Here is a 20,007-nt window from a genome sequence, read left to right on the forward strand (position 1 = left end):
CTAGGTGGAGAGAGGAGAGTGTCAGGTGGAGACAGGAGTGTGTCAGGAGTGAGGGGTCACATATTATGTGAAATAAATAAATTGTGTTCATTACACCATTTCTGGATCTGATGAATTGCCAGTAACCATTTTGAATGTGCAGCATCTAACTCAATATGTCGAAATGTCCCACGGGTGACCCCACTATATTTCTTCGTTTTTATTTTATTCAACATTATTATCCGGAAGTAAAGGTTCACATGTTCATTTCACGTGTGCAAAAACAAACTCCATTTCACGTGTGCATGGACATGAAACACAGACGGGAAATTGCTTAGAGATATTTCGTTCGAAGCAATTCTACACCGCCCAAATAAAATATTTCACCGATACACCGAGCGAATTTCAGCGAATTTCAGCGAATTTCACCGAGTTTCAGAAAATTACCCAGAGATATTTCTTCGTTTTTATTTCATTAGTTACTAGCAGAAGTACTCAGCGTTGCCGGGCGGGGGAGGGGGGAAGGGCACGTACACTTTAAACATGTATATACATGTGGGATGTGGGATATATACATGTGGGACGTGTGTGTGTGTGTGTGTGCGTGTGCGCGCACGTGCATATATGTGTGTGTGTGTGTGTGTGTGTGTGTGTGTGTGTGTGTGTGTGTGTGTGTGTGTGTGTGTGTTTGTGTGGGTGTGTGAATAAGAGAGAGACCGAATTGTGAGATACAGAAATGAAAAAACGAGGTGTGTGTGTGTGTGTGTGTGTGTGTGTGTGTGTGTGTGTGTGTGTGTGTGTGTGTGTGTGTGTGTGTGTGTGTGTGTGTGTGTGTGTGTGTGTGTGTGTGTGTGTGTGTGTTATTGTGAAACAGGTGCAGCATCTAACTCAATATGTCGAAATGTCACACACGTCCATGCCCGTGGGATTCCCACGGGTGACCCCACTAGTATACGTATATATATATCTGTGCAGCGTCTGTCCTGTATTGTGTTGTCTTGTCACTGAACTACTCCCTCAAACTTTTGTGAAATCGTACCAAACTTCTGGTGTGCACATATCTCTCCCGTCGGTATGTCCTAAGGGTATTTTCTTTGAAAACTTTTCCTATTTTTTTTTTTTGGGGGAATTTTCTTAGGAATTTTTTTTTTCAACTTCAATTGCTTATAAAATGTGATATCACGTATATTACAAATACATTTGTGCAAAATAATTGTTTGAATTATGATTGGTTTAAACCATGACAAAACGGCACCTCGGGTACAGTCATTTATCTATATATCTACACATCTGGGCAGTGTCTTTAGTCACTTAACGACTCCCTCAAACTTTTGTTTCCGTGGTTGTGAAGTGTTTTTAATAACGTTGTGGTGGTTTTGAATCACGTGGTGGTGAGGTATTTTGAATTATGTGGTGGTGAGGTGTTTTTAAATGACGTGGTGGTGAGGTGTTTTTAAATCACATGGTGGTGAGGTGTTTTTAAATCACATGGTGGTTATGTGTTTTGATTTACGTGGTGGTGAGGTATTTATAATTACATGGTGGTGAGGTGTTTTTAATTATGTGGTGGTGAGGTGTTTTGAATTAGTTGGTGATGAGGTGTTTTGAATTACATGGTGGTGAGGTGTTTTGAATTACTTGATGGTGAGGTGTTTTTAAATGACGTGGTGGTGAGGTGTTTTGAATTTCGTGGCTGGGAGGTGTTTTTAAATGACGTGGTGGTGAGGTGTTTTTAATTTCGTGGCTGGGAGGTGTTTTTTTAACGTGTTTTATGGCTGTGAGGTGTTTTTAATTTTGTGGTGGTGAGGTGTTTATATTACGTGTTTTTTGGCTGTGAGGTGTTTTTATTACGTGTTTTATGCCTGTGAGGTGTTTTCAATTTCGTGGTGGTGAGGTATTTTTATTACGTGGTGGTGAGGTGTTTTTATTACGTGTTTTATGTCTGTGAGGTGTTTTGAATTACTTGGTGGTGAGGTGTTTTGCATTACTTGGTGGTGAGGTGTTTTGAATTATGTGGTGGTGAGGTGTTTTGAATTACATGGTGGTGAGGTGTTTTGAATTACGTGGTGGTGAGGTGTTTTGAATTACGTGGTGGTGAGGTGTTTTGAATTACTTGGTGGTGAGGTGTTTTGCATTATTTGGTGGTGAGGTGTTTTGCATTACTTGGTGGTGAGGTGTTTTGAATTACTTGGTGGTGAGGTGTTTTGAATTACATGGTGGTGAGGTGTTTTGAATTACGTGGTGGTGAGGTGTAATCGTCCCAAACTTCCAGTCTGCACTGACCCCTCCCCTATGTGTGTGCTGAGGGGTTCTTTCTTGAAAAAAAAAAAACATTCAACCTAAATTGCCTATAAAAATGTAATATCACAAACACAACAAATACATTTGTGCAAAGTAATTGTTTGTATTATGATTGGTGTAAATCATGACAACACAGCAACTCAGGTACAGTCATTAGCCTCAGCTAAAATAAGCCCATTCCTCAGTAACGACGCTTGGTGAGGCGAGCGCAGTGAGCCGAGCCAAGCTAGTGTGTATAATGTATATGTATATATATATATATATATATATATATATATATATATACACACACACATAGTCAAGCACGCAGCCATGCAATTTCCATAGACAAACATTGGCAGTAGAATGGGCCGTACTGAAGAGCTCAGTGACTTTCAATGTGGCACCGTCATAAGATGGCACCTTTCCAACCAGTCAGTTCGTCAAATTTCTGCCCTGTTAGAGCTGCCTCGGTCAACTGTAAGTGCTGTTATTGTGAAGTGGAAACGTCTCGGAGCAGCAACAGCTCAGCTGCGAAGTTGTAGGCCACACAAACTTACAGAACGGGACCGCCAAGTGCTGAAGCCCGTAGCACGTAAAAAGTGTCTGTCCTCGGTTGCAACACTCACCATCGAGTTCCAAATTGCCTCTGAAAGCAACGTCAGCACAACAACTGTTCGTCGAGAGTTTCATGTAATGGGTTTGCATGACCGAGCAACTGCACACAAGCCTAAGATCACCATGCGCAATGCCAAGCGTCGGCTGGAGTGGTGTAAAGCTCACCGCCATTGGACTCTGGAACAGTGGAAACGCATTCTCTGGAGTGATGAATTTTGCTTCACCATCTGGCAGTCCAACGGACGAATCTGGGTTGGCGGATGCCAGGAGAACGCTACCTGCCCGAATGCATAGTGTTTGGTGGAGGAGGAATAATGGTCTGGGGCTGTTTTTCATGGTTCGGGCGAGGCCCCTTAGTTCCAGTGAATGGAAATCTTAACGCTACAGCGTACAGTGACATTCTAGATGATTGTGTGCTTCCAAGTTTGTGGCAACAGTTTGGGGAAGGCCTTTTCCTGTTTCAACATGGCAATGCCCCCGTGCCCAAAGTGAGGTCCTTACAGAAGTGGTTTGTCGAGATCGGTGTGGAAGAACTTGACTTGCCTGCACAGAACCCTGACCTCAACCCCATCAACCACATTTGGGATGAATTGGAACGCCGACTGCGAGCCAGGCCTCATCGCCCAACATCAGTGCCCGACCTCACTAATGCTCTTGTGGCTGAATGGAAGCAAATCCCCGCAGCAATGTTCCAACATCACATGGAAAGCCTTCCCAGAAGCGTGGATGCTATGATAGCAGAAAAGGGGGGACCAACTCAATATTAATGCCCATGATTTTGGAATGAGATGTTCAATGTTTGGGTGTCCGCATACTTTTGGTCATGTTGTGTATCTGGAGCTTGTGAATGTACAGCTTAAGTTTAATATTATGATATTTACTATTAATCATGTTGGGAAGCCATTGGCCATGGTCGGAGGTGAGAGCTGTGGCAGCTGAGAGGGCTGTTATAAATGTACTAGAAAAAGCCTGTCAAATATGACGGGTTGGAACAGTTTATTACCTCTGCCACCAAAGGTATTTTCACCCCTGTCTCTGTCTGGCTGTCTGTTTGGCTGTTTCTCTGTTGGTGAACAAAATATCTCAAAAAGTTGTGTACAAATTCGGACGAAATTTGGTCGAGATGTAGCGTATGTGACAAGGACGAAATGATTACATTTTGGTGAAGATCCGGATTCAGATCCGGCTACTATAATTTTTAAAGGGATTCTTGACCATTGGGAGATGGTGCCAAAAGCGATACATAGCAGGATATCTCAAAAAGTTGTGGACGGATTTGGGCGAAACTTGGTGGACTGGTTGCGTGTCTGACAAGAACTATTTGTTTCGATTTTGGTGAAGATCTGAATATGGATTCGGATATGAGAATTATTTAATTTATTAAGTGATTCTTCACCATTGGGAGATAGGGCCAAAATCGATACATCGTGTGCGGGATATCTCAAAAAGTTATGGATAGATTTGGACGAAACTTGTTGGGCCGGTTCCATGTGTGATGAGGAAGAATCGATTCAATTTTGGTGAAGATCTGGATCCGGATCCAGCTAGTATAATTTTTAAGTGATTCTTCACCATTGAGTGATATGGCCATCCAGGTGGAGGTATGCTCGCTACTGAGTGCCGTTCTAGTTACCCTGCGCTCGCGAAGCGAAAAGCGGGGTTAGGCATTCGTGTGCGTACGTGTGCCATATGCCGCACGTGTGCCTTGTGCGGTACGTGTGCTGTGTCTGCATTTTAAACAATCATTTTCTCGGCAACCGTTGTTCCGGTTGACACGAAATTTTACCATAGTAGCGCCTTCACCTGTAGAATATTTTTATTCATAATTATGACGTCATAGGTCACGTGGTATGGACGCCATCTTGGGAAAACGTTACACCTCTATATCTCCCAAACCACTCAATGGAAAAAATTGAAACATGGCTCATTGTCAAGTACTCACCATGGGGAATAAGATACGTTGATGTCAACGGTGCCTTAATTATGACGTCATAATTCGACAAGTACAACGCTTGATCTGATCAGTATGAATAAAACAAGAATTCCTCTGCAACTGTTAGTCCGATAGACACAAAATTTTCAGAATATGTGTGGCTCCACCTGTAGAATTTTTTAATGATAATTACAACGTCATAGGTCATGTGGTGCAGACGCTATCTTTAAAAAAAATCTAAAAAAGTTGCACCACTATATCTCCGAAACCGCTACATGAAAAACAAGTACAAAAAGTTTTAATTAAAACAAAAGCCGCGTCGATGTTACACAATGCCTAGATGCAGCTGTGCCTATAACGTCGATGTTATAGGCACAGGACATTCCTATTGATTCGATTACTTGATGTTATTTTTGTGCAAAGTGAAAATATATCTCGGCAATTTCCCGTGTGTGGCGACGAATTTTTAATATATCTCGGCATTTTCCAGTCTGTTATTTCAGGCGGTGTATGACTGACCATGCCGCGATTTAAAAAAATATATATCTCGGCAATTTCCCGTGTGTGGCGACACGTGAACGAAGCTATGCTCCTCTCTCCACATTATTGTGACGACGTATAAATTAAATATTTCATCGTGACGATTGTCATCAAATGGACGAATTTTTAATATATCTCGGCATTTTCCCGTCTGTTATTTCGGGCGGTGTATGACTGACCATGCCGCGATTTAAACAAAAGATATATATCTCGGCATTTTCCCGTCTGTTATTTCGGGCGGTGTATGACTGAGCATGCCGCGATTTAAACAAAATATATATATCTTAGCATTTTCCCATCTGTTATTTCGGGTGGTGTATGACTGAGCATGCCGCGATTTAAAAAATATATATCTCAATGGACTTGAAGTTACAGGCCTTTGAGAATTCATTTCGTTCTATAAAGGGCAACTTTCATCGGATTTTCTTCCCGTTTTTTTTCAACCGAGTCTAAAACTATGTTAGCGACTGTGAAAAATGAAATGATATATCGAATTTGATTTGAAATAAAACTGTGTGAGAGAGGAAGACACCACTTGCCTACAAAACAGGCCTCAAAGCTATGCGAGTTAATAAAATGGTGGATATTTGTTTATATGAAGGCTCTCCCAGAATGGGTGGAGCTATGGTTCCCAGAATGGGTGGAGCTTTGAGGTTTTGTCTTCTCTGCAAGAACAAGAAGAAGAAGAAGAAGAAGAAGAACAACAACAACAGCAGAGGGCACTCTATGAGCAGCGTCTGCGACGCGGCTAAAAATTGAAACATGGCTCATTGTCAAGTACTCCCGTTGGGGAATAAGATATGTTAATGATGTTGTCATCGGTGCCTTCGTTATGACGTCAGAATTCGACAAGTACAACACTTATTCTGATCATTGTGAATTTTTTTTCTCAGCAACTGTTAGTCTGATGGGCAAGAAATTTTCACCACAGGAGCAGCTCCTCTTGTATAATATTTGAATGATAATCATGACGTCATAGGTCATGTGGTACAGGCGACATCCTGGAAAAAACGAAAAGGGTTGCACCTCTATATCTCCAAAACTGCTCCATGGAAAAAATTGAAACGTGGCTCATTGTAAGGAACTCCATATGGGGAATAGGTGTTGTTAACGATGATGTCATTGGTGCCGTAATTATGACGTCATAATTCGACAGGGACAACGCTTCATCTGATCAGTTTGAAATGTATTGAGCGTGATCTATGCAACAATTGTGTTAGAGAATATAAATTTATGATGTCATCGCTGACGTGGTCTGGTAGCCATATTGGATCAAAGAAAAAAAATTGTTCAAAAACAGAAGATTTGGCTCGCAACAAGTTGACTGCTCAGGGTAAGTATTCTATGAATACCATGTAGGACGGATGGACTTGGTGGCGAGGTTGGGTGTGACAAGGAAGAATTGATTCAATTTTTGTGAAGATCCGGAGATCCAGCTGGTATAACATTTTCAGTGATTCTTCGCCGTTGAGAGATTGAGCGAAAAGCGATATATAACGTATTTTAAAATTATGGACGAGTTATGAATACACGTGATGGACGAGTTGGTTAGGCGACATGAACTAGCCGATTTGATTTTGGTTCAGTTCGGAATCCAGATTCGGCCTATCAGTGGGGTACAAAACCTAAACTGTTCAGCCTGGCGGAGGTATGCGCTCTACCAAGTGCCATTCTAGTTTGACAGTGCAGCCTCATGAGCATAGCAAAGTCAGAATCCTCAGCCTAGTGTCAGATGTTCTTATATTTTCTTTATTTATTACTCCCGCCAGGGATTAATGCATTTGATCGTGTCCGTCCGTGTGTGTGTTTGTGTGTTCGTGTGTTTGTGAACAAGATATCTGGAAAAGTTCTGAACGGATTTAGATGAAAGTTGGTGGGATGATTGCCCTTGGGATAAGGAAGAATTGATTAGGTTTGGTGAAGCTCAGGATATTATTCCGGATCCAGGAATTTTTGGAAGGATTTCTTTACCATTGGAAGATGGGGTTCCAGCAGTGGCCACCCACAGCGGGAGTATGCGCTCCACTGAGTGGCGTTCTAGTTCGACATCATGCGGATGTAAATGAACACTGGTTTTACTCTGTGCATGTTGCACATCACATGCAGCGAATTTCACCTCCCTGCACCTTGTATTTATTGTTATTTATTGTTATTGTATTTATTATTACTGTAAAGCCCGCTTGGAGTTTGCAAAAAAGCACCTAAAGGACTCGAAGACTGTGAGAAACAAGATTCTGTGGGCTTTCATGTGTCTTTCACTGAGGAGAGGCTTCCGTCTTGCCACTCTGCCATAAAGCCCAGATCGGTGGAGCGTTGCAATGATGGTTGTCCTTCTGTAAGTTTCTCCCATCTCCACACAGGATCTCTGGAGCTCAGCCAGAGTGACCATTGGGTTCTTGGTCACCTCTATTACCAAGGCCCTTCTCCCCCGATTGCTCGGTTTGGCCAGGCGGCCAGCTCTAGGAAGAGTCCTGGTTGTTCCAAACTTCTTCCATTTAAGAATTATGGAGGCCACGGTGCTTTTGGGAACCTTCAATGCAGCAGAGATTTTTTTGTAGGCTTCCCCAGACCTGTGCCTCGACACAATCCCGTCTCTGACTCTGCAGGCAGTTCCTTTGACCTCATGGCTTGGTTTTTGCACTGATATGCATTGTCAGCTGTGAGACCTTATATAAACAGGTGTGTGCCTTTCCACATCATGTCCAATCAATTGAATTTACCACAGGTGAACTCCAATCAAGGTGCAGTAACATCTCAAAGATGATCAAGAGAAATGGGAGGCACCTGAGCTAAATTTCAAGTGTCATAGCAAAGGGTCTGAATACTTATGTAAATGTGATATTTCAGTTTTTTCTTTTTAATAAATTTGCAAAACTTTCTAAAATCCTGTTTTCTCTTTGCCATTATGGGGTATTGAGTGTAGATTGATGAGGGAAAAAATGAATTTAAACGATTTCAGCATAAGGCTGCAACATAACAAAATGTGAAAAAAATGAAGGGGTCTGAATACTTTCTGAATGCACTGTATGTGTTTGTATGCGTGAGTGCACACGTGTGCGCATGCGTGCTGTCACCACTGGTTGTCATCTCCCCTCGTGAGTCTCTAAGATTGAAAAGAGCCCTCCCTGGCCCTGAAGCACCCATCTCCAACCCAGAAAGTTCACTCGACTCATGGACCAAGCCTTTTCCTCAATAATGCTCTGTTTCCCCCTCCACCTCTGGGGGTTTTCCTGATCCCACCCGAGGAAATCCCGGCATGCCGCTGCTACCGGTCACCGTCTCTACACGTGGTCCCACCGAAGCTCGGTCCCATTTGTCCACAGTGGGTGAGAGGGAGACGCATCGCGGGAGGAAGTTGCCAAAAAGGAATCGTCCTCGGCAGGAGGGACAAAGCACACTAACCTGCACAGCTCAGCTGCTTCCCAAACGCCTCGGCCTCACAGAATCTGTTATTGGTAGAATTATGCACAAAAGACCACGTTAGCATTCATACGTCATTTAGAAAGTGACATATTACCTGGTTAATTGGTCATCCACTTCATCAAACAATCGTGTTTCAATTGAGGGAGTATCATGAAAGAATGATCACATTGTTGCAGCTCATGAAAATGAAAAACAATTTTAAGGTGATTCTGGTAACTTATATGACTTTTATTTGAGACATCATGAGCACTGTGAAAACATTTTGTGTAGATATATTCGATTACAACCAATTGTCAATCTTCATCCATATTTCTTCAGGAAATTTCATGCACCCTAAACATTTTCAGCCTTGTCTACCATACCTGTAAGCATCGTGTGAAAATATATCTCTAATTTCACTTAAAAATCAGTTTTTTTTGCATTAACCTTGGCTGTGGCCATGAATGAGACCATGGAATAGCCAGTGTCGTAAAAAAGATACTTACATGTACTTTCATCACACCCATAGCTTTTATGGTTCATGTGGTGGTCTATGTTGTGTTTGTGTGGTGAATGGATTATGCAGTGGTTGGATATCTCAAACAACTAGAGTCAGTGGCATTGTGATTAGAGGATCGACTCCGAGAGGTCAGGGATTCAATGTCGACCCTGGCCAATGGCGAGTCATACCAAAGACTTTTATAAGTGGTACGTGCTGCGTCCTCACTTTATGATTGGTGTTTAGAGGATAAAGCATCCTGTCGAAGGATTGGTCATGGAAAGATGGACATCCATTTGGAAGGGAGATTTCTCCATAAATGTGCCCCACTGATTGTGGAGAGAAAAGCGCTGCCACTGGAGGATGCAGACGACAACCCTTGTGTTCCAGATCTAGAAAGTAACATCCACCCCTCCCTCACTCTCCCCCCCTCCCCCAAGTTAAATAACGTGTGAGTTTGATTTCAAGTCCTGTGTTATCTGCTGTCTCTGTCTGCATGTGAATGCTCCATTTGTGTGAGTGACAGCTCTTCCATGAGCCTTAGAAATAATGAAATAACATGAGGTCAGGACTGTCTCCCTGGACATATCTCTGGCACTTGGCACAGTCTGGCATCCTGTCCTGCTTACCAAGTTCACTGCCTGTAGCATACAAGGCTGCCTTCATTCCTGACTTTTCCTTCCCCCACTCGTGTAGTCAACACATTGCTATAGATGGAGCCCTCATTTCCATATTTTCTACTCACATTAACACCACCTAACCCAATTGCCTCCTTGTTCATCCATTCCCTTGCTTGTTGCACCCACTGTGGCCCCGTGAAAGCTCATTGCTTTTTTACCCACTGTCACCTTACTCTTCCAAGGTCATAGATTTAGTATGTATATGTATATAAATACAAATTTAGGATGTATATGTATAAATATATATATATAAATACATATATATATATATATATTAATTTATTTATATATTTATATATTTACTAGTATAAAGCCCATCAAAAATGACGGGTTGGAACGGTTTATTTGACGGTGCAGCCGCGTGAGCGTGCCAAAGTCTGAAGCCTGGACCTAGTGTCAGGTGTGCTTTTATCTTCTTTACTTATTAGATATCTTACAGACGTAAATGGACACTCAGTTTACTCTGCACACTTTGCATGTCACGTTCAGCGAATGTCACTTCGCTGTGGCTTGTATTTATTGTGATTTTTTTTTTAAACCGCTTCCGTACACCGACCTTGATGCTCGGTTTGCAAGCCACCATCTACAATTCCAATGTAAGAGACATAATTACTCTTATTTTGGGTCTTCAGAGTCCTCAGGGTCTTTTGGGTCCTCTGGTTAATTTGGGACTTTTGGGTGTTCAAGCTCTTTTGCATCCTTGGGATTTTTTGTGTCTTTTGTGTCCTCTGGGTCATTTGGGTCCACGGGGTCTTTTGGGTCATTTGAGTTTTTTGAATCCTGTGGATCTTTGGGGTCCTCGGGTCTTTGGGGTAATTTGGGTCTTGGGGTCCACTGGGTCCTCTGGGTCTTTTTGGTGTTTTGGATTGACATCCTACAGCCGAAAATGAACACTCGGTTTCCTTTGCGCACTTTGCACGTCACCTTCAGAGAATTTCACCTCCCTACGCCGTGTATTTATTGTAATTAAAAACAAAACCGCTTCCGTACACTGACCCTGAGGCTCGGTTTGCACGCCACCATCTACAATTCCAATGTAAGAGACATAATTACTCTTCTTTTGGGTCTTCAGAGTCCTAAGGGTCTTTTGGGTCCTCTGGTTCATTAGATATTTTGGGTGCTCAAGCTATTTTGCATCCTTGGGATCTTCTGGTTCATTTTTGTCTTCTGGGTCTTTCAGGTCATTTGAGTCTTTTAGGTCCTCTGAATTTTTGGGGTCCTCGGGTCTTTTCAGTCATCTAGGTCTTTGGGGTATTTTTGGGTCTTCGGGGTGTTTTGGGTCTTTCCGTGTCTTGGGTTATTTTCAGTGTTTTGGGTCTTTGGGGTCTTTATGGGTCTTTGGGGTCTTTATGGGTCTTGGGGTCTTTTCAGTATTTTGGGTCTTTGGTGTCTTTATGGGTCTTTGGGGAATTTTGGGGTTTTCATGGCATTTTGAGTTTTTGTTGTCTTTTGGGTCTTTAAGGGTCTTGTGGTCTTTGGGGTATTTTGGGTCCTTTGGGTCTTCTGGATATTTAAGGGTATTTTGGGTCTTTGGGGTATTTTGGGTCCTTTGGGTCTTCTGGATATTTAAGGGTCTTTTGGGTATTCAGGGTATTTTGGGTGTTCATGGTCTGTTGGATCTTTAAGGGTGTTTGGTGTATTTTGGTTATTTGGGGTCTTTTGGGTCTTTAAGGGTCTTGGGGTCTTTATAAATTTGGGATCAGTGTCTTTTTTTTTTTTTTTTGGTCTTTTGGGTATTTTAGAGTCTTTGGGGTATTTTGGGTTTTCAGGGTCTTTAACAGTCTTCAGGCGCATTTGGGTGTTTGGGGTCCATTGGGTCTTCAAGGTATTTTCTGTATTTTGGGTATTTGAGGACTTTTGGGTCTTGAGAGTCCTTGGGGTCTTCTGGGTCCTTGGGGACTTCTTGGTCTTCTACAGGGTATTTTTTAAACAGTCTACAGGGTATTTTGGTCTTTAACAGTCTACAGGGTATTTTGGGTCTTTGGGTGTTTAGGGTCCATTGGGTCTTCGGGGTCTTCTGGGTCCTTGAGGTCTTTTGGGTCCTCATAGTCTTTTGGGTGTTACCAAAATTTTGGGTCTCAAGATCTTTGGGGTCCATTGGATCTTTGGAGTATTTTGGGTTTTTGGGGTATTTTGGGTCTTCAGAGTCTTTTGGGTCCTTTGGGTTGTTTGGGTTTTTTGGGTCCTCGGTGTCTTTTGGGTATTCAGGGTCTTTGGGGTCCTTTGGGTCTTTGGGGTATTTTGGGTCTTTAGAGTCGTTGGGGTCTTCTGAGTCATTGGGGTCCTTTGGGTCCTCTTTGTCATTTGGGTCCTTGGTTTTGTTTGGGTCTTTTGGATCCTCGATGTCTTTTGGGTCTTTGGGGTCTTTTCAGTCTTTTGGGGCCTTTGGGGTATTTTGGGTCTTCTGGGTATTTTTGGTCTTCAAAGTCCTTGGGGTCTTCTGGGTCCATGTGGTCATCTAGGTCTTCATTATCTTTTGTGTCTTTAACAGTCTACAGGGTATTTTGGGTCTTTGGGTGTTTGGGGTCTATGTGGTCTTCAGGGTCTTCTGGGACTTCTGGGTCCTTGAGGTTTTTGGGGTATTTTGGGTCTTACCAAAATTTTGGGTCTTTGCGGTCCATTGGGTCTTCAGTGTCTTTTTAGTCTTTTGGGTCTTCGGCATATTTTGGGTATTTTGGGTGTTTGGGGTATTTTGGGTGTTTAGGGTTCATTGGGTCTTTTTGGTCTTTTGGGTCTTTGGGGTATTTTGGATCTTCAGAGTACTTGGGGTCTTTTTGGTCCTTTTTATCATTTGGGTCCTTGGGGTTGTTTGGGGTCCATTGAGTCTTTGGGGTCCATTGAGTCTTTGGGGTCCATTGAGTCTTTGGGGTCCATTGAGTCTTTGGGGTCCATTGAGTCTTTGGGGTCCATTGAGTCTTTGGGGTCCATTGGGTCTTCAGGGTCTTGTCAGCCTTTTGGGTCTTTGGGGTCCTTTGGGGTATTTTGGGTCTTCAAAGACCTTGGGGTCTTCTCGGTCTTCAATATATTTTGTGTCTTTAACAGTCTGCAGGGTATTTTTGGTCTTCAGGTATTTTGGGTGTTTGGGGTCTATTGGGTCTTCAGAGTACTTGGTGTTCTTCTGAGTCCTTGGGATCTTTTGGGTCCTTTTTGTCATTTGGGTCCTTGGGGTTGTTTGGGTCTTTTGGATCCTCATGGTCTTTTGGGCCTTTGGGGTCAATTGGGTCTTCAGGGTCTTTTCAGTCTTTTGGGTCTCTGGGGTCCTTTGGGTATTTAGGGTCTTAGGGGTATTTTGGGTTTTCAGAGTCCTTGGGGTCTTCTGGGTCCTTGGGGTCTTCTAGATCTTCATTATCTTTTGTGTCTTTAAAAGTCTACATGGTAATTTGGGTCTTTGGGTATTTTGAGTGTTTGGGGTCCATTGGGTCTTTGGGGTCTTCTGCGTCCTTGGGGTCTTTTGGGTCCTTTAACCGGTGGACACACATTCGTGTTCAAAGATTGCCCCTTAAACCCCCCCACTCAATTCCCTCCTAAAGCACGACTCAAAGCCTTTAAAACCTAGCCTTATGGAGGGGGACAGACACACAAACACACACACACACACACACACTGTGTTTTATATGGTAGATGTATAATATATATATATTTTATATTTATATATATATATACATTTATATATTTATTTATATATTTATATATTTATATATATATAAATATATATATTTATAAATATATTCAGATATGTTGGAGTCAATTGCCATGGCAACTCGATTTAAACCACAAGGTTACTTTGATAAGTCCACTCGACATTTTCATTGCAGGTTCTGAGCTATCAGGAAATAAATGGGAGAATTTGCCCATCCAAGTGGTACCGACAGCCCCCTCTATCTCATGGTGTTTGACTTGCAAGTGAATCATCTGTCCTAACGCAGCTGAGTAGCGTCAACTCCATAATGTGCATACAATTTTCTTTGCAGAATTTGAATCGACAAATGTTGTTGTTTCAGGTAACTTTGGAGGAGATCAATTCGCAGATAGCTCTGGAATGTGGACAGGCAATGACGGTGCGTGTGCGCAGACAAGATGGCGAAGTGTTGCGTAAGACATTCCAACAAGTTGTTTCCCAGTGCCATTTGTGCAATCTTCAATGTTTGTTGTGATGTCATTGTGGGTGGACAGCTGCTTGGAATGGCCACATGATGCAGAGGCATGGGAAAGCTGCGTTTTCGCCATCTGATGTTTCGTAATGCACTTGTTCCTGATAATGTTGTCTTGGCCCATCTATGTATTATGTTCGCACGCACTGAATTACTAACCCAAATCACATGTTAAAATACGTTTTCATCCATTTCGTGTTCAGAGTGGAAATTATTTTAAACATGCTGGTGTGGAAAAAAACATTCACGGATCTTTATTTATCTGTTTGTGATTACCTCCACCAAGGAATATTGACAAAGGTTATGTCTTCACCCCTGTCTGTCTTATCTCTCTGTTTATCTGTCTGTGCGCATGATATCTCAAAAGGTTATGGACGGATTTAGTGGACAGGTTGGTGTGTTGTGACATGGACAAATTGATTTGATTTTGGTGACGATCCGGGTCCGATAGTTTTCTTAAGTAATTTTTCACCATTGAGCGAGAGTGCCAAAAAACGATATATATCATGAAAGAAAAAAAGTTGTGGACGGATTCGGACGAAACATCGTGGACAGCTTGGGTGTTGGTCCTGACTAGACCCCGTGAAGATTGGAACCGGTCTTTGGTGGTAGACAAGAGAATCTTATCTTATCAACTAAAGAGCCGTTAAGTGTATGTTTTTCACCAGGCTGACCTTTCAAGCGTTAGCCATTCATCATAAGATTATTTTGCTACGATGAAGGGGAAGCACTCAAAACATAAGCCGTGCCTCATTGACCAAACTGTGGCAAATGTACTATTATCGGTCATTAGTTGATAGAAAGATTTATTAAATATAATTGATTTATTAAATTAAATACAAGTCCCAAATTTGATGACTCCTATGAAAAAACTACCTATGAAAATAAATAAATAAATGAAATAAATATGTATATATGATTCAACAACCATGATTCAACCAGTTTATTTATATATATATATATATATATATATACATATATATATATATATACATATATATATATATATATAGTGTTATGTTTGTGGGGGGGGGGGGGGGGGGGTAGGCAATACCTTGGTCCAGGTAAAATTGCATAGGTAGTGTGCTCTGACTGCCGTGAAGAAGAAGAAACCCCATGTATCATAAGAAGGGATCCGGTAGACCATATGTCGTGTAAGCACGTATGTTCGTTCCCATCACGAGGGGTGGGGTTTTGTTAATTAGTTAGGGATTATGGGTAATTAATCCCCTGTATGTAATGGCCTCTGTTATTTTTCCTCTGTTCCTTATGACACCAGCAGCGCACACACACCTAGACAGAAATTGCGCATTTATAGCACTAAATAAAAGTGACCGGTACAAGAATTAAACAATACCGCTGGCACTGTCAGCCTTCACATCGCAACACAAGCAGGCAGGTCTGGGAGGCCACGCCCCGAACAGCAGCGATTGATCAGGGATTGATTGGAGCAAGGACTGCTAAAATAGGACTATTGGATTGGTGGAGCAGGCACGGATGACGTCAGAGCCTTGAGTATAAAAGAATGCTCTCCCCAACATTTTCTTCTCTTGGCTGTCTCCCTTGGCTGTCCCTCTTGACTTCCTCGCATCTTTTGGCTTTGGCGGTGAACGGTCACGATTTGATATCTTGCTCTGCTTCGGGAGTTCATGGCGAATGGTCGGAGTTCATAGCGCTCCTGTGCAAGGAGAATTCATTGACAAGCGAGGGCGAGTGGAACGGGCACGGCCTACTGACTTTGCGCTCGGTGGCGAGAGACACGGACTGCACAGGAGGCCTAGTTCCCACTCGCGGCAGTGCAGCATCTGGTTCCCGCGCAAGGACGTGGGGGCCTGGATGATTCCTGATGAGATTTAAGAGCCGCTCAGAGCTAAGTGCCCACAAAGTAACGCATTTATTTTCACAGTTATTTTTCCCTTTGTCTGTATTTGAGTCTGTATGGGGACGTCCCATTTAGGATCTTATTTTGCCATGTTTTATTTGTGTTACCGGCATTCTTGAATAAAGCCGGTATTTTTGTACATTTTAATTCCGTGTCTGTTTGAGTTAATTGATTATCCAGGTGCGAAGACGTCGGGTCGAAGCCGTCCAGATAAGTTCGTCATCCTCCTTTCCTAGGGCTGTCAACCGAGCCGAGACCGGGACGAAATCCCGGCGGTTTCGGCTTCGAGACGGTCTCGGGACGGTCCCGAGATAAATTGACTGACGCAATTTCTCGGTAAAAAAATCCCGGTTAAAATTCCAACTTCTTGCAGATATTTTCCATAATAGAGGCATTTATTGAGCCTTGCTTTCATTACTCTGCTTCTGCACAAGCATCATTTTTCGCAAGTGCAGCTGAACGGACACAAACGATGATAGATAAAGTAAACTCACTGTTCCAGGATTTTCCCCTTGTCAACAAACAATGCACTGCAAACGAATCCGAATTCCGAATCCGGATCTTCACCAACATCTAATCATGTCGTCCTTGTCACACACGCTGCATCTCCACAAAATTTCGTCCGAATCCGTCCACAACTTTTTGAGATATTGTGTTCACAAACAAACGGACAAACAGACAGGAGTGAAAACATAACCTCCATCGACCTTTGGTGGCGGAAGTAACGAAATCAGGATTAAAGGTCACAATGAAAATCCGCCGCATCGCGGCTTTATTTAAACCGTTGAATCCTTCCGCTGTATCACTCCGCCTCGCTCCGCTTTACGCTGCGGTCACGTGTCCGTCCTTGGAGACGAGTTACGGAATGTGGTTGCTATGGTCTTTTGCACATTAATATCGAGGGACTCGCTCGAGGCTCCGTGATTGGAGGGACGATGTTTATTTAGATTAAAAACACGTTTATAACGGATTATTCTACACACAATGTATTAATACAAGTACAATACATTATGTAGTTTTATGAAATGAGTTTTTGATGAACGTTTATGTTTAATTGCAACGCTAAATCTATAAATTGTAAGAATCCCTCGGGGTTTGGTTTGACGGTTTGAATGTGAAAGTATTTTGGTTATCTTATCTCCACTTTAGGCCTGATAAGTTGATTACGTTTACTCTAGTCATAGAGTCAAAATAAGGAGGGGGGGGGGGGTGATCACTACACCGCCTGCTTTATAATTTACTAGCAGAAGTACCCGGCATTGCCGGGCGGGGGAGGGGAGGGGAACGGGGGGGGGGGGGGGGGGAGCGAGCCCCTTGGCGATCACAACTCACAAAATGATAATGAAACTCCAACCTGGACTCGAATATGCCTGAGCAGAAACATTTTCTCCCTCTCTCTGACATTCCGAGCAAGAAATTACACGACAATACAAACTGTAATGAGATAACCCGGTCCCATCGGTGGCCGATCATCTGCATGTAGGCGGTGTATTTTATTTCATCCCGGTAAATGGAAGCTAAGTCGGAATTTAAGTACTCAACATCAGAAATGAATTTTTTTCATTGTTGTTTATATATTGTAATGAAATTCCATTATTTTTGAAGCCTTATTATTATTTTTTTTTTTTTTTTTTTTACTTTGCCGGGAACCGAGCCGATCCGAGATCCCGTTATGAAAATTGAAAATTTATCGAGACGGTTCCGAGACGGGATTTTGAATCTAGCTAACAGCACTACCTTTCCCTCACGTGTAAAGAATACCGTCATCATTGGATTGAACGCCTTGGAGTGTAAGCTCGTTTGGTCATCCGTGTCGCCCTGTAGTGTTCACTACAGGGCAGACACGCGACAATATTCTGGCATTTCCCCTTCTCTCCTCCCCCAACACCCAACCTCTCTCCTGGTGCATATGTAATAAATCGATTGTTCCTTATTTTAAAATCGTAGTGAATATCTTTTTCTTTAAAAATATATAATACCTCCTAAAGGTTGTGTTAAACCTGCCGCATGATGATGTGGTAATGAGGTGTTCAACAGTTTAAATTTGAAGAGCATATAAACATGATAACTTTGTGACTTTGCAGAAGCTCCAATGCGCCGTTTCATGTTTGATCCGATGTGTTTCCACTGTTCGTGCTTACGGGGGGCATGCTTACACTTCGAGTGTTTTCCTTTGAGTCTTAAGATATGCAGGCCACCAGAGGGCGAACCCTGTAACAAATGGAGCCATGTCTGACCAAAGTGCCACCCAGGCTAACTCAGCAAAAGCTTTGCTCAAGCTGCACGGAATGTTCCCCCGGTTTATGCTTCCTCTTTCTCTATCATTTTCCTGCTGATGAGTTAATCATCAAATCCTGTCTGTTTGCTGCTTTAACATGTATGTGGCGTACATGACCATTGCATACTGCCTTTTTATATGCCTATTCATTATTCTGGCATCCTCACTCAAAGGCACAGTGTTCATCTACCTAGTTTGTTCATATTACTGTGACCTGTTCAGCTTATGTACTGAAAATTAACTTCACTCGTAATATTTTACACAAGTCGGTGTTAAAGTGGACACATGCACATGTGGTTGCAGCGATTGTGGTGGTTCAGGATGCAACAGTCTTGGATCTGAAAAAGGCAATCCGTCGCCACGTACAGCTGAAGTTGGAAAGGGAGGGGGGTCAACGGCATATCAGCTGGTAAGTGGTCTTGTTACCATCTGCAGGAGATTCATTTTGTAATATTTCACCCACTGGTCTTGCCTTTATAATCATTATTTCCATTTGCAAATCAATGTTTTGTGGATTATTCTTTCTTCTTCTTCTTCTTCCCCCCCCCCCCCCCCCCCTGTTGTCCCTCCTGTTATGTCCTATGTGTTTTTCTTCATTCCCTTCTAACTCCAATCTTCTGCCAAATTCTTTTCTCATTTCATTCTCTCCCACCTCCCTTGCTTTTCGTCAAACAACTGCACTTGTTCAGACACATTGAATGCTTCGGCTTTGCTCCTGTTTTGGTTCACTATGGCCAGCATTCTTCGGGGGTTTTGGATGCCAGGAATTCTGCACTTCCTGTGCTTCTGGCTGAACAAGCTAACCAGCATTGTTTGTCGGTCCCATTCTGAAAGCATTATCGAAATGATAGCACTGCCCCAATAGTTACTCATAGAGTGAGAAGATGCAATTTTGTGGTGCTATCCGAGAGATGGTGAAGCCCGTACGGCAACAATATTTGTGCTGGCTGCCAACAACATACCGTCAGAAATTTAATTAGAGCGAATTGGCCATCCACTCATCCTCTCCACTGAAATATAACTTGGCCATCTGCTGTTGACTGCTTTTTTTTTTTTTTGCGCAAGTGCTGAGACTGGCCGCCAGGTGGCGGAACATCACTGGCAGCGATTTTGCAACGACAACAAAAAATACTCCCAGGTCGCTCCACCTTGGTAATTTGCACACGAAATAGATCCTCTTTGTTGACTCCAACTTTCTTCCTTTTGTGTCCTGCATTGTTGTTGCGAGGAGTTGTTATTTTTTCCCCACCCAATCTGATCTTTACATATCTACTTGCATACTCTCTTTTGTTTGCCTCTCTTCAACTTCCACTTCTCTCTCTTCAACTTTAAGTCCCAATTATTCCCATCTTGTGGGGTTGGTTGTGGGGGAAAAATTCTAGCCCACGTATTGTGGAACCAGCTGGCCAGGCCAGATATTCAACTGTGGCAGGATTTTTATTTTTTATTTTTTAGGATGCCGATTTGGATTTGAATTTTTTTTTTTTGCCAACCTCACCACACCATGGGATCTTTAATGTCTACCAGTGCCCCCAATCCTGGCAGAAGGTTTCTCCAACTTAATGGCCATTTGTTGGATGGCACACATATTGATGCTTGCATGCGAAGCACCAGGATGACTGTTTATAGCCGGGCCGGGATTCAAACCCAGGCTGGATGGTTCAAACACGAGTGTGCGTATCTCCATGCTGTCCTGCCAACCATATTTAATTCTCTCTTTTATCTAACTCTTTTATATTGCAAAAGCTCTCTATTGTAACTCTTT

General features: G+C 42.7%; 1 protein-coding gene across 1 annotated transcript in view; it reads left to right on the forward strand.

Annotated features, from left to right (window-relative positions):
* SNRNP25 (small nuclear ribonucleoprotein U11/U12 subunit 25) overlaps positions 1–20,007 on the forward strand; it is a 38,352-nt gene that overhangs the window by 16,879 nt on the left and 1,466 nt on the right. Inside the window, exons 3-4 of the mRNA XM_068110447.2 lie at positions 13,933–14,023; positions 18,546–18,651. Coding sequence (XP_067966548.1) covers positions 13,933–14,023; positions 18,546–18,651 — 197 coding nt within the window. The remainder of the gene's footprint in view (positions 1–13,932; positions 14,024–18,545; positions 18,652–20,007) is intronic.

The sequence above is a fragment of the Myxine glutinosa genome, chromosome 3 (assembly GCF_964187855.1).
Source record: "Myxine glutinosa chromosome 3, kmMyxGlut1.1, whole genome shotgun sequence".
NCBI classification, from domain to species: Eukaryota; Metazoa; Chordata; class Myxini; order Myxiniformes; family Myxinidae; genus Myxine; species Myxine glutinosa.